The following is a 14,691-nucleotide window of genomic DNA, read 5'->3' on the forward strand; positions in this document are numbered from 1 at the left end:
AGTTAGATTTTCTTCAGATCTATTCCCAGTTCATCCGATTCAATGAAAAGTTGCATAAGATATGCCTTATTCCATTTCTCCCATAAATCTGTATCTATACCTCCCTCTTACCCACTGCTCCCAAATTAACTACATTCCTCAAATTGCCGAACGGCAAAACATCACTGATTCTCTTTGAACCACTCAACCACATAACCAATCTATCTACTCCGCATCCCCATCCACCAGTAGGTGGTAATCCGACTTCTAACGCTTGGATATATCCTTCATCCACTTTATCCATCGGATTCTCTATATCTTTAAACTTCAACTGTTCTCTGAACTTATATCTTTGTTCGAATGGTGAATTTTCCTCCTCGTACATATTCGCTATCTCTTGGTGCTGAATGAATAGCTCCACGCGCGCGGAGACAAGCTGGTTGGTTTGGGGATCGAGGAACGATTTGGAAAGGGGTGCCATGGAGGAAGGATGGTGCATGATAAATGTTGGTTTCGAGCAATGGGGTTCGATGTAGAGGGACGCAAGTTTATCCAGGAGACGAGGAAGGGTTGGGTTTTCGGGAACTTCGAGACTATGCTTTGTAAAGATTTCGAGAAGGTCTTTTCTGGCGTCATCTTTCTGGAGATCTGGTAGCTTTTCCCCAAGTGCAGCTTCGACCGCGGGTATGAATTCGATTCGTTTAAAGGGTTTTGTGTATAAATCCTCTTCGAAGGGTGGAAGATCGGCAAAAGGCATGTATTTGACTTGTTGAGGATCATCGCGCAGCCTATTAACAAGACTTACAAGTCCAGAAATCAACTTCTCGGTCATGGAAATGAGATCCTCGAGGTCAGCATATGCTTTGTAAAATTCACAAGTTGTAAATTCCGGATTATGTATCGCATCAAGACCTTCATTTCTGAACGCAGGGCCAATCTCGAAGACTCGATCTAAACCACCAATAACCAAACGTTTCAACCATAACTCAGGAGCTATCCTCAGAGCCAACTGTTTCTCGGGGAACTCCGTTGCATTCGTTTTGAATGGTTGAGCCATGGCACCTGAAGCCTTGTCGGCAAGAATCGGTGTTTGAAATTCGAGGAAATTGTCTTGAACTAGGAAATCTCGGATATGTTGTGTGATTTTGGATCGAAGCCGTAAAGTAGCAGCAACATCATTGTTGACAAGAAGATCAAGATGTCGATTTCGAATACGACTTTCTGGATCCTCCAACTTTTGAGGTACCGGTGCCAGACTTGGAGTCAATACCTTAGGTATTTCGATCAGTCTGAGAGTGGAAAACCCATTTTCTTTACGAATTGGATAACCAGTTGCAGCTGTTATATGTTAGATTCACAAACAACAGGAACACATAAAACCTTCACTCACAAATCATATCTCCACGTTGCATCAGATAGGTTAAGTTTTCGAAGGAAATTGGTGATTGCACATTGACATCTTGGTTTTTGGATATCATCCCAGATTCAGCTTCTAATTGAATTGAATAACCATCTTCTATTATATTCATAAAGACAAGCTTTGAGCCAAGCTTTCGTATACTTCCAATTCTACCTACAAAAAAATCAACTCCTATTCATTATCTGCTTCGAAGATGGTTCCTTACCATGCAACGTAAGAGCAATGGCTTCATCACTATCCACACCTGGTAACATTTCCGCACATTTCTCAAGACAACTTTTCACCGATGCGATTTTACCAACCTTTTTAATTCTAGGATAATGAAGAGCGCCAGCCAACTGAAGTTTTTTTATCCTAGTTTCGGTGGGATCTAAACCTTCTTTCAACTTTACCCTACGAATCTTGATGTTCTCTTCTGTCTCGCAGTAGGGTCTCTTCGACCTCTCACTGCGTAAAGAGTGATGTGTAGAAAAGAGTCGAGCGTATGCAGCTGGTTTTACCGGAAGAATATCATGATAGAGGTAGGGTCTAAGAAACCGAAGACCAGTAAGAGAACTCATTCTAAATTCTTTAAAGCGACTCAATTAGCTTAAATTTAACGGAAAACAATGTGAAATCAAATGCAGATATAAATATTGAGTTTTTTCAGACAACGGATCGATGTGAGATCAACCACTCTCCCGAAGAAGGGTGTCAGTCGCAACGGTTCTAATGTTATATGGAAATCATCATATAAACTCATAGTGAGATAGAGCAATAGAGCGAAGAAGAAATAGTATACATACCACTTGATTATTACACTCTCTCAGACCAATTGTTGGAAAGTAAGAGAGTGTTATTGTTGACGAAGAAATCAATTGAATTATTCGAAGCTCAGCTTCGAGTTTTATCTTCCAAAAAATGTGTATCTCCGGAACAATGATTTACCGGCGCTAGTCGAGCTTTCCCTTCAAAGTTTATCCACCTAGGATTGAATCGAAGATATCAAACCAAAGAAGCCCAAATCTATTCGATATTAATACGTCCCTCTCCTCTACAAATCATATATCTCCCAACTTCATACACATAAAATACCGCAATCATGTCGATGTTCGGAATGGGTCGTCCTCAACCATCCTCGCAGGAGAAAATCGCTGCTGCTGAGCAAGAGATGGATTTGATTACTGATATGTTCAACAAGTACGTTGTCAATGAATTCATTTGTCGTTGGGGGCAGGCTCCCAAAATCCTACAGCTCGTTGCAATTGGCTCTATGTAGCTATATTCCATACTCAAACAATCTACCTTCACGGCAGTGGCTCATGGAGGGGTAGCGGAGCGTCATTACCCCAGAAGCTAGAAATGGCTTCGTTTTTAATTGGAATACCTTCACATTTTTAACCCATGCTAATAATTTCGCCTCTAGACTCAGTCAATCCTGCATCAAAAAGTGCATTCCCAAAGATTACCGCGAGGGCGAACTCAACAAAGGCGAAGGTGTCTGTATCGACCGCTGCGCATCCAAATTTTTCGACGTCCAAATGAAGATTTCCGAGTTATTACAAGCTGAGGCCGCAGCCAAGGGAGCTGGCGGTGGTGGATTCGGAGGTGGTGGATTTGGAATGTAAAGTCAAAAATATTTATGGAGAGAGGTCGGAGGAAGTTGTGTATTATTGAGCCGGTCCATTTGGGTAAACAAATGATGCAAAGATGACATGATGATGAAAAGGCAGGCGCGAAAAGGACTCCACCAGAATACGTCGAGGCTATGAAGAATATTTATGGGTGATGATAAGCTCATTGATGTTAATATTGTACAATAGAATGTGGTATAAGGATCACACAAGGTGGCTTTTTAAGTCCACTGTCCCCATCTCTAAAACTCCAATCCATACTACCATGCTCAGATAAATATAAATGCTTGATGGGTATTCCCAAAACGCCTGCTAAATGAATGTCCTCGGATCAACAAAGTTGATATAAAATTCAAGGATTCCTTGGTGCCACAATATTTGGTCCAGTGCCGATTCCCGTAATAGAGCGAACAAGCCAATGAGCCCAGCTTTCCTTTCTAAAAATGTTTTCCAATTCATCTGCTCTTGCCTCCAGATCATCTACCTGTCTTTCGAATTGAGATACTCCATCCTCTACATCCTGTACTTTCGACATAAGAGAATTGAGCTCGTACTCAAGTTTGGCTCCAAGGACTTCAATATCCTTGAGAGTTTCTGTAACATGTGATCGTTCTTCGCCAAGGAAATCCTGTGTATTATTCCTTAAATCTTGATATTCTTCGCTCAACTGCATGTGTAACTCCTGAAATCTTTCCTGATCAAGAGCGGCTTGATCGTCTAAATGGTTGATCCCGTCGATTCTCCTTTGTACCCATGGGCATAGGTTATTTTGAAGGTCCAATATCTTCTCGTATATTCGTTTATAATCCTCGTTGAGTAATTTGTGATTTTGTAAAGCGAGCCAGTCATCTGATTCGTCAAACTTGTCAGGAATACTAACAGGTTCCCAAGTTAGAACAGCATCTTCGGCATCACTGAAAGACACATGACGCCGTAATTGATCTTCATAACGATGTCTCCTATAATGGGATGCATCGGAAACACTATGCCGACGATGAAGTATCGCCACAAAATTATGATTATCACTACGTTCTGCTTCTAGAACTGGGCCTTCAAGATCACCCTCACCACAAATGGACCCTGAAATAGAAGGCTCCTTTGCGACAAGTTCACGGCGAATCTCTTGCGCCTGTGCCTGCCATTGTTCTTCGGCTTCCGCGGCTTTCCTTTCCTCCAATTGTGAAGCAGTTAAAATTTGGGTGACACCTGGTAAGCTTGTTTTGGAATTGCCAGGAGGTGATTCGCTATCACTTTCGCGTAGCCCAGCTTGCGCTAATCCATTTACGAAGTCTTTAGTTTTTGGAAACCCATTTTCATATTCTCCTGGTTTGGTTTTCCAACTAAATGCTTTATTGATTGTCGGGCTGGATGGTGTACCCATTCCATGAGGTGTTGCAGTCAGATGTCCCGGGCTAAAATAACCACCGTTCTCATCGAATTCACGGATTTCGTCTTTCGATTGTTTACTGGTATGACCGCGTAGGCCAACAGCATCCTTAATTCGTCCAAAGCCTTGCTTGGCCTCACTCATTTTGCCGGTAGCTTTCTTGAAAACAGCTTTATGGAGTTGGATTTCTCGATCGTTTGGTGTTTCCAACATGCTCGTGGCCGATCCTGGCGGCTGTGCGGAGTATATTTCATCGGAAACTTCTTTCTTGCGGATATCTACATCATCCTCTGGTGGCATTGAATCGGCTCTGCTATGAGACCACATGTACCCGCCGTGGTCATCCTTTGTGAATGACATGTGAGCCGCAGCGGGCTCTGATTTTCCATGATCATCGGCACCTGTCCGTCTTGATTTTCCATACCATAGCCATTTGGATCTTGCTCCATGTATCAAACTTATGAAGCGCTCTAAATCCCAAGTTTCAATGTCGGCAATACCAGATTTATCACGACCAACCATTCCCATAACCATTTCACCACTCTTCCCACTAACTTCTGCAAGGGTCGATTTGACTGCTTTTGGAACTGCCCAACCTTCTCCTGCAGCACCTTTCGCAGTACTTTGATGCAATCGCTGTAAAGTGTGCCTATCCAATCTCCTAGTACGCTCCATCTTCTGGGACTTTTGAAAATAAGCAATACCACGCTTAAGACTAACAACATCAAATGCATCCTTCGCCACCGGGGCTCCATAATAATTGAGTCGATTTCTAGCACCCATGAGTAACCCAAGGAGTGCGGCCACAGTAGTCGGACCTAAGATTCCATCGGAAGGTTCAATATTATAGTATTCGGATCCAATCTCGGTCCACCAATCATTTATCGCTCTCTCCGTAACGTCGCAGAGACAGCCGTCCGCATATTCCTGTTCTAATTTTCCAAATATCATTAGGGCGACTTGACAAAGTTTCACTAATTCGATGACAGCGCCATAGAGAGGTATTCGATCGCTCGTCCTGTATAACTGGAAGAATTTGGCTTGTGTAGCAGCGGCCGGGGCTTGAAGACTCATGCCGGATCGTCCAGAACATCCTAGCCTCTTCAAATTCTCGTTGACAATGAAATCCTCCCTATGCTTCCTTACATCTCCATTCGGTACCGGAATGACGTTTAGGCCAGAAGGAAAGCTGCTCAAATTTGTCACCATCAATGTTCCCAAAGGCGTGTCCTTAGGTCTGGCGTGATATTGGGAAATGGCGTTGAAGTAAACTCGAAGTCTCGGATTCCATGTCTCCTTATCTGCAGGTATCCCCAGTACGCCTACTTGAATCCTATGTCTGTCATCTCCCGTATAGGTCGTAATAACGAAAGTAGGATGGACCCTCGAACATGCCCATTGCTCAACAAGATAGATTTCGTAGCCTCTAAGTTCTCCGTGACGTTCTATCACTCCCGTTGCGCTGTCCTCTTCGAGATACCTGTTAGAATTCATGCATTAGTAACTAATCCTGTAATTGATGGTGAGATTTCCTCATGCCTGAAAGCAACTGGATCAGCGAATACATAAGGCTGCTTCGCATGTTCTAGTTTGTTGCCATTTGATGTGTTCGTTGCGCCATTGGCATTACCATTCTGTTTTGCTTGCGAGGTTGAACCACTTTTATAAGAATGAGAAGTCGTTCTTGAAAGGGTCAAAAGATCCTCTCTATTCATATTTGGATCATATGCATGAGGAATAGAGAAACGAAAAGACATATTATTCCCCTTTATGCCTTTATCACCCTTCTGTCCTTTGGGTCTCTCAATTCACTGACTAGTAGGCTCTGCGCTGTGCTGCGGTGACCGTTACTGGGGTCCTTAGATGTGACGTCGATGTTGGAAGGGAAAAGCTTCATTGCATTTATGTTTCTCCCCAGTAGACGGACGGCAAATGATATATGTAAAGAATTTCTCTCAATATACCTACCTACCTAGTATGTTTCATATGATCAAGAATAGATGTCCATCTTTTTTTGTTTTTTGTTCTGAAGTCACATAACTTTGAGTTGCATTAATCATCTAAAGAATTCGGGATTTTTGTGCTTTTGCCATTCATTCCAGGTTCATTCAAAGACTTGGGCATGTGATTTATGATTTGTGATTTGGTGATTCGCGGTACAAGGGAGAAAGCGAAACAAGGTCATTAATGATTAAGGTCATCCTGGGTCTTTAAGTGTTCATCATCCCTGAACACCTTCTATAAGTGGGTAAAATTTACCTGTAGCTACCCTAACAAATCATCATTCTCATCATTCTCCAGGGTTCACCTGTAACTAGAAAAGGTATCAAATCCGATGAAGACCCGCCAAAGTTAACTGACAACCATATCGTACATATCGTACAGACGACGAACTGTTTCCAAATCAATAACATTTACCATATTGCGACACTGACACCACCGAGTCTACATATACCTTTCCCACTATCATATACAATACACTACGGACTTCTCACACTCGACTTCCATCTAGTATTTCAAGCGGCACCGACAAAATTGCATACCTATATTCGAAAGGCCAAGGCGGGGTGAATAGCTATGGATGTTCTTGAGAAGGAGATCATTAAGCTGCAGAGGGATTCCAGCTTTGACCAAAGTATTGAGGATGTGGATAAGATCATACAGCAACTGGAAAAGGCAAGAGATGCTATTGAATCAGGTACATATATCCTGAATCCCCGAAGAAGCAAGTCGGCGGCGGAACTTAGAGACATGAAGACCTGGAAACATTGAATGTCCCTATTTCCACTCCGATGCTTTCTGGCTGCAATGTACGATTACTGAACAGTTCCCTTTACCTAGAACCTCAGTTCGCTTCTATAACTTTAACCAAGCTCCAGCACCCATTGAAGAATGGGTTTGAGAAAGTTAATGATGATATCAAAAAGATCCATAAAGCACACGGTGCTTACGGCAAAGCAGTGAACTCGGTGAGTGACGCATGCTTACGGTCTTACATATAAACCTTGAGCTGACCATTCTTTCCCTAGAATCTCCCAAAACAAACATTACTCAACGAAATCGATGCTCTTGCAAATCATACCGAACTCGTAAATCGAGCTATTACCATGCACCTTTTGCGCGAAGGACAATTCGGAGTAGCATCAACATTCTACGAAGAGTTACAAAATATGAAAAAGAATGGCTCGGGTCCAGGAGCAGATCCAAACTCGCTTGCGCCAGAGAACGAGACTGTGGACGAAGGACTCCAAGGCGAATTTGAAACCATGTATAATATATTACACCAGCTCAAAGAGCGAAACCTTCATCCAGCAATAGAATGGGCACAGAAGAACAGCAGAGAACTCGAAACTCGAGGTAGTAATCTTGAATTCGAACTCAGCAAACTCCAATTTGTTTGGTTGTTTCTGGGTCCTGAGGCAAACGGTCTCCCAGATGATGAAAACAATGGTCTACCAGGTGCACTTCAATATGCTCGTGATTACTTTCCTCGATTCCAAAGCCGGTTCCTCAAAGAAATTCAGCAACTTATCACAGCCATGGTTTTCGAATCTAATCTTCAAAGATCCCCTTATCGACAAACCTTCGACACCTCCAGCTCCTGGTCTGACGTCTGCACCTCCTTCACTCGCGAATTCTGTTCGCTTCTTGGCCTATCTGCCGAATCTCCGCTGTATCTCGCCGCAACAGCCGGGGCCATCGCTCTCCCTACCCTCATAAAACTCGCTACAATCCAAAAAACAAAACGTACGAATTGGACAACGGATACAGAACTTGCGGTAGAGATACCGTTACCGAGAAGCATGATATTCCATCCAATTTTCGTATGTCCGGTGAGCAAGGAGCAAACGAATGAATCTAATCCGCCAATGATGTTACCTTGTGGTCATGTGGTTGCGAAGGAGAGTTTACAGAAACTGAGTAAGGGTGGGAGATTCAAGTGTCCATATTGTCCAGTTGAGAGTCAGATGAAGGAGGCAAAGCAGATCTACCTGTAGGGCAAAGGGTAGAGGTGAGAATGGGGACGGGATTTTGATGAAGAGAAGTAATGTTTATGTTCATGGCAGGCGTTGGTTTTGGATTATCGGCTGAATGGTTAGGTGGGTTGGCATGTGTTGGGATATGGCATTAAAGAACGGCATGGGATGGGGCGGAACAGGGCGTTTATGGGATATGGGTTACAGGACACACACATACATATTACGATTGTTGAAGTGTATTTTTCAAATTGTGCAAGCAATGAAATAGCGATGAACCGCGGAGAGGGATCTCCACACACTAGCATAAACTATCTACTCTACTTTGGAATAGAAGAATGAATGAATAATATCACTATCTGTATTCTTGATCCGAAATCAAGAGTTGAGTCTCAATCTCAACCGTGTCAGAAAGGGGGAAAGGGTCTGAAATATCTAGAAAACCATGAATGGCAAAACTTGACGAAGTATAATAAAACGTAGCGAAAGGTAAAACATGTTGTCGCAAAAACAGCAGTAGAGGAAGTCGCAAAGTTAATTGAATACTTGAAAGAAGTTACGATAGTTAATTATTCAAATGTGCAATAAAAGTAGGTTATCTTTACTATCTTGTGATGGTGAGGGTGAAGATGGAGATGAAAGTGTTATGAGGGGAGAGGGTGGGGATGTGAAGTGTGAAGTGTGAAGTGTGAAGTGTGAGATGTGAGGTAAAAATGAATAGACAAAGAGTGAAGAGAAAACCGAGAGGGAAGTTTGGAAAGACTGTGAAGTGAGATCTGAGTGTGATTCGAAGCGATTAGCGAGAAATGACGACGAGGAGAGAGATCAGGTTCATCACTAATACCAATACATATACATTTATATTTCATTCCATTCCCGCACTTTCTAATATGCCATTTCATACTCAACCCATTATATTCACCCTTCTCATCGTGATCGCTAGCTACAGTATCATCAATCTGGAATTTCACAATACTTTGTTCAAATCTGTCCACTCTCTTCACTCTTTGGTATACTTTGGGTTGGTTGTAACCTCGTCAATACATCTCTTAAGTTTCCCCCTTGACAGGTTCTGCCTTTGTATTTCCTTCTACATGCTCCGTCGTCGCTTCGGTCTCTGAGTCGGTTTCCATTTTGGTATCTTCCTCTCCTTTCACTACGTTTTCCTTGGCATCGTCTGATTTGATCTCAGAGTCTGCTTGTGGTTCAATATCCATCTCCTCTTTAATCCTCTTTTCCCCAGCTTCACTTCCAATATCGTCTTCTGCTGCTCTTTTCGATGTAGTCGATTGTTCATCGTCATCTTTAGCCTCAATTTTCATGTTCGCGTCCCCATCTGCATCTTCACCCGCCTTTGCACTCGGTTCCCCATCCTCTCCTTTCTTTCCTTTCTCCTCTTCATTCTCCTCTTCCTTCTCCTCCGTAAAATCCGGCCTCCTTCCCACAGCAGCCTCGACGTCAATCCCGCCCCCAGTCATTGGAACTTTTCCCGGTTCTTGGGGCCCCATATCTTCCATTCCGATCTCCTCTGGACCCCGCGCATGTGGCATCTCATCATCTTCTCCCATCCCACTTTCATCCCCTTTCCCCGTCCGTTCTTCTCTCTCGGGTTCTCTCTGTATTCTTAATTGCGACGCTGGAACCACTCCAGCTTTCTGTTCCTGACGTAATAATTCTCCCTGTGTAACTCCACCTTCTGCTCTCAAACCTTGTTCTCCAGAACTAGATGGCGATGAAGAAAGTAGCGACATCATTGCATGAGAACCAACTGATGAAATGCCGTTTACAGATACAGAAACTGTCTCAACACCACCCGGTCCATTTGGTCCATCAATTGTCTCGGTACTCTCTGTTCGTACCTCCCCACGAGGTGAGCCGCCTCCGGAGTTTGTACCATTTGAACCTGTGTGTGAGAGGCTCGATTCCCGTTTATTCAACCAACTTATGGGAGTTAATAATGCACCTCCTAGTGCTTCATCACTGCCTAGTCCTCCATTCACTGGAGCAGTTCCAGTTGTCGGGTTACTCCAGGTAATGCTAAGAGGGTCAACGGATGGAGGGGTTCCGTTACTGAGGACAGAGGAAGAAACTCTTGGGTCTGGAACGGCAGGTGGAAGAGGGAATGAAGTTATGGGCGATGTGACATGAACGACGCGATCGAGGGCGTGAAGGTAAGAGGGAAGAGAGCGGTGGTGTTGAGTGGGATTTAAGAGGAGTTCGGATAGACGTTGAATTGTATGAGGTGGGTGAGTTGGGAATTGCTTGTTCAATGTATTTTGGATATCGAGAAGTTGCTTGTAGCAGATTGGTGGAAGAGATTCTAACGACGGTTGGGAGGCAGTAAAGGGGTCTTCGGTATTGGTATCGCGTTTGGGGGAGAGTGAAGGCGAGGAGGGGCGAGGGTGTGTTGAAGGTTTGGGAATTTGGAAATCGGTGATGACAATCTGAACTCGTAAATTAGCTATCGGCGCATGATATAGGATTGTTAGAAAGCAATTCAAATCAAAGCATACCTTTTCCAATCTGGTCATCAACCTCTCAAGTAAACTCGGCCATGTCGAGCTATAACCCAAATGTCAGTATAGAATCCACGATACTTCGCACTCCTGGCGATCGTAAGTATGCGCAAAACATACTAATCAATAGATTGGCCATGTGCGAGTGTCCTTAATATCTCATCATCATTATCAATATCCATTTTTAGTGTTTGCGACAAGATTGAATGTTTTGTAGGTTGATTTGATTTGTTAGATACTGAGATTAGTAGGCGCGTTTGATAGTGATAAGTGGTCGGTTAGCGTTGTGGTGACGCGATTACGATTGGGGGTGATAAAGTCGAGAAATTTTGGCGGGAAGGAGCTTGGGCCGTTGATGGAATGGAGGGGAGGTAGAGTGAAAGCTGATCAGGTGGAACTGGGAGGAATTATTTTCCGGATTCAATGTTAACAATCAAATTGGTTATGATATGACTAAATTTGTATGATATTGACTGTTGTTATGAACAATCAGAGGTATGGATTGATATGTGTTTCTCTATAACTAAATCCTCCAAACCTTTGACACCTCCCCTACAAACAAACAATTCCGAACGCTCTGAGAGAAGGACTTATCTTCCCCCCTTTTCGCGAACCGATGGTGTTCCAATGGAGCGTTACCGATCTGTTTTTATGTGCTTTTCCGATGTGAGACACCAATATTTAGATTGGACTTGAAGGTTTTATTTGGTATGTTAGGATCCATGGCGAGATACTCTTCAACTCAATACTTCGGTTTGAACTGCACAAGAGACTATACGACAGAAGTTGAATGGGACATCGAGGAGTGCTCTGAGAGCCGTTGCCCAATACGAAAGATTAGTATCCCTTCGATCTGTCCAAACGGTGACCCATCAAAGTCATCTCGCCTGGCTCAAATTCAATGATCAAATGGTCCTTCAAGTTCTAACTATGGTAAATGAATCGTGACTCAAATCCAAATAAGAAGTCAATGTAGCAACAGTCCTCAAATTTATAGTACAGACTTGATAATTAAATGGCTTTTGTATCAAGTCGGATGTGAATAATTTCATCCATCGCGGGGTCTAGGAGGTGGGCACAGTAACGTGGGCTTGTGAAACGATGAACCTCCCTATAGCCCGAGTAGCCATGAAACTGAGGGACGCTTTACTAAGGAATGACGAACATTCAAATGGTCTTATGAAATCATTCGACATATCAAAGCCCGGTTCTTTCAGCTTTCTTCAAAAATTGAAGTATGCCTTGAGCCTGCTCTAGCATAACTTTCAGATCAACGTCGATGCAATACATGGAGCAAACGTGGGAAGGCAGGATTCTTTCATGTGGAGAATGAGGGCATAAATAGCATATGCATGCATTAGACATCTCTCGACTCTCGAGCCTCTCCATCTTGATCGGCCGTTGATATCAATCAGCCTTAGAACACTGCCTCACTGATCCCACCACGTGCCCACCTGGAAATTAACCTTATAAGTTATCGTTGGTCAAGTTAGCCCAAAGGTCTAGAATCCACGGTTGCATGGCAATCTTGGTACCCTCCCGACCGCGGAATACACTTAACTCTATCCAGCTCATTTGAATCACATTCGTAATAGAATTTCCATGAACGGGACCAAAAGATTCTCAAGTACTATACCCAATACGCACATATCCACTTTAAGATAAATTGGTTGGTGGAACGATACACGTATGCCTGGATTTTCGCCTAGCTCCAGCAACCCTCGTTCAACGAGTATATAATGCCAACCTCCCTCAATTCTCTTGCTCTCTTCTTTCCTTTCTCTTCATACTTACCTTGTTGAAATGGCCGTTGATCAAGCATAACGGCGTTGCGATACGAGTCCTCCATTGCACATCGGGGCGACGAGAATCGTTCAGTTACCTTCGGGTACCTGATCGGCGGAATTTTTGATTGCACAAACCTTCGTGGATACTTTCTTTTCATTGAGATCTTGGCTTAATGCTGGGACTTGAAGAAGAAGAAAAAGAGTTTTGAAGAGCAGGTAGCGAGTGTTGTGGTCATGTTTTAAAGAGGTCAACAGAAGATCTGATTCAACAACGAATGAGCTCGACCAATGAATTTGTTGAAGTGTGGTCATGTCGAGTCGTCTGTCTCTCCGTGTTGTGGAAGTGTGATGTCTTGAAACAAATGTATACCATTGCCAAGATGAAAAATGGTTTCACTCAAGAATGAGAATGATTAGATGGTATCCTGTCACCTGAGCTCTTCCACGCATTCCAACCCAAACTCCGTCTTGGAGTATCATCACTCCGGCATTTATTGATGTATCAGATTAATTGTAAAGTTCATCTCTTGATTAAAACAAGATCCATATAATAAAGTTCATCACAAGAAGAACAAAACTAGATATGCAGTCTTCCAGTTCGTATTGGCTTTGCTGTCATGCACATCCAATCCTCCTCATATGCATTGTGCTGCGAAACATAGATCAGATGTAAACAATGATTCGTAGAAACAGCGATGGAAATAGAAAACAACAGGAACACCAAGATTCATACTGTAATGATCACGTTAATCATTCCACTTTTGAACTCTAGCTAGGCAAGGTATGCTATGTATGCCATGCCACCATTTTCTTACCTACATACGTTCATTCAACAATTATGCCGCAGTTTCCGAGAGTAGCCAGCCATATTTTCATCTATCGCATATCGCTGAGCCTCACTCCCTCCAAGGACTGCGCCCACTTCTCCAGGATTGAACAGTACACCAGCCATTCTATACCAGCAATGTTGTAGTAAGTGATGATGATGACTTCATTGCTGAATGTTTTGGGGCTGGTGAAGTATGGGCTGTCCAAAGTTCTGATCCAAAGTTCTGATGTGATAGATGGATAAATGAGGCGATGGGAATCTGAAATCAGTTATATAGATGTAAATAAAGTAATTTCCCCAAGAATGATTTTACCATGACCAGGTACGAGGCACACACACACAGAGACACACACACACACACACACACACACACACACACACACACAGCAGACGGCATACATGATACAACAGACACCAACAACAAACACAACCCAAAATTAATACGAAATCATTCATTCAGGGTTCAACGCTGCCCAGCCTTATGAAAGATTGACCACTTTTTGCTCCGTATTGATAATATTGACCTGAGTACGGGGGATTGTGGGTTTGTATGCAACGTTTGGATAACTAGGTTGGAAAGAATATAGCGCCAAGTCCCTGGAAGTTTCAGCGTTATTCGTGGTTAGTAGTTGACCCAAGGCCAGGTTAAGCCCAGGTTAAGCCCATTTTAAGCCCATTTTATACTGCACATGCCCCAGCTGATACCCAGTTCAGGATGTAATAAATAAATTGACATTGTTCATTTGCGATACCTCCTCTCCTGGACTCACTGGTACCAAAGAGTGAATTCAACAAATAAGAAGAAATCAGAATCAGAGATCAGAAATAACCCATTCAACCGTTTAAGGAATTCCCATACGGATACGACACTGTCCATACTACTCTACCGGTACACTCTCCTCTACTCTATCGGTACACTCTCCTCTACTCTACCCTACCCTGCCCTACCCTGCTCTACCCTACCTCCTACCTTTTACCTCCTGCCTCCTACCCAGCTAGTCTTCCCATCCCTTCATCTCTAAACACGACAACACTCAAAGGGAAAAAAATCACGCCCATTCACTCAGACCTCCTCCCTTCTATACGACGTATCCTATCCTATCACATCCTATCTATCTCTCTCTATCTATCTACCGAAATCTCTCTCTCTCTTCCTCTCCCTCTCCCTCTCCCTCTCCCTCTA

At 43.3% G+C, this 14,691-nt stretch overlaps 5 protein-coding genes across 5 annotated transcripts; 2 read left to right on the top strand and 3 right to left on the bottom strand.

The window, feature by feature from the left end:
* Positions 1 to 94: 94 nt before the first annotated feature.
* Positions 95 to 1,959, bottom strand: Bfra_009039 (putative lysyl-trna synthetase protein; the record flags this gene model as incomplete). The annotated part of the gene is made up of 3 exons (XM_037339392.1): positions 95 to 1,317; positions 1,370 to 1,552; positions 1,605 to 1,959. 3 exons carry the CDS (start codon positions 1,957 to 1,959, stop codon positions 95 to 97), a joined length of 1,761 nt encoding a protein of 586 aa, XP_037190958.1.
* Positions 1,960 to 2,480: 521 nt separating this feature from the next.
* On the top strand, positions 2,481 to 3,026 carry Bfra_009040 (putative mitochondrial intermembrane space translocase subunit protein; the record flags this gene model as incomplete). Its single annotated transcript, XM_037339393.1, has 2 exons — positions 2,481 to 2,578; positions 2,805 to 3,026. 2 exons carry the CDS (start codon positions 2,481 to 2,483, stop codon positions 3,004 to 3,006), a joined length of 300 nt encoding a protein of 99 aa, XP_037190959.1. The 3' UTR covers positions 3,007 to 3,026.
* A 338-nt stretch (positions 3,027 to 3,364) lies between these two features.
* Positions 3,365 to 6,156, bottom strand: Bfra_009041 (putative sin3 complex subunit protein; the record flags this gene model as incomplete). Its single annotated transcript, XM_037339394.1, has 2 exons — positions 3,365 to 5,879; positions 5,939 to 6,156. The coding sequence occupies 2 exons, from the start codon at positions 6,154 to 6,156 to the stop codon at positions 3,365 to 3,367; spliced, it is 2,733 nt and encodes a 910-aa protein (XP_037190960.1).
* An 820-nt stretch (positions 6,157 to 6,976) lies between these two features.
* Positions 6,977 to 8,397, top strand: Bfra_009042 (putative regulator of gluconeogenesis protein; the record flags this gene model as incomplete). The annotated part of the gene is made up of 3 exons (XM_037339395.1): positions 6,977 to 7,097; positions 7,241 to 7,368; positions 7,429 to 8,397. 3 exons carry the CDS (start codon positions 6,977 to 6,979, stop codon positions 8,395 to 8,397), a joined length of 1,218 nt encoding a protein of 405 aa, XP_037190961.1.
* A 1,028-nt stretch (positions 8,398 to 9,425) lies between these two features.
* Positions 9,426 to 11,074, bottom strand: Bfra_009043 (uncharacterized protein; the record flags this gene model as incomplete). Its single annotated transcript, XM_037339396.1, has 3 exons — positions 9,426 to 10,820; positions 10,890 to 10,938; positions 11,013 to 11,074. The coding sequence occupies 3 exons, from the start codon at positions 11,072 to 11,074 to the stop codon at positions 9,426 to 9,428; spliced, it is 1,506 nt and encodes a 501-aa protein (XP_037190962.1).
* Positions 11,075 to 14,691: the final 3,617 nt, after the last annotated feature.

Source organism: Botrytis fragariae (assembly GCF_013461495.1).
Source record: "Botrytis fragariae strain BVB16 chromosome Unknown tig00000101, whole genome shotgun sequence".
NCBI classification, from domain to species: domain Eukaryota; kingdom Fungi; phylum Ascomycota; class Leotiomycetes; order Helotiales; family Sclerotiniaceae; genus Botrytis; species Botrytis fragariae.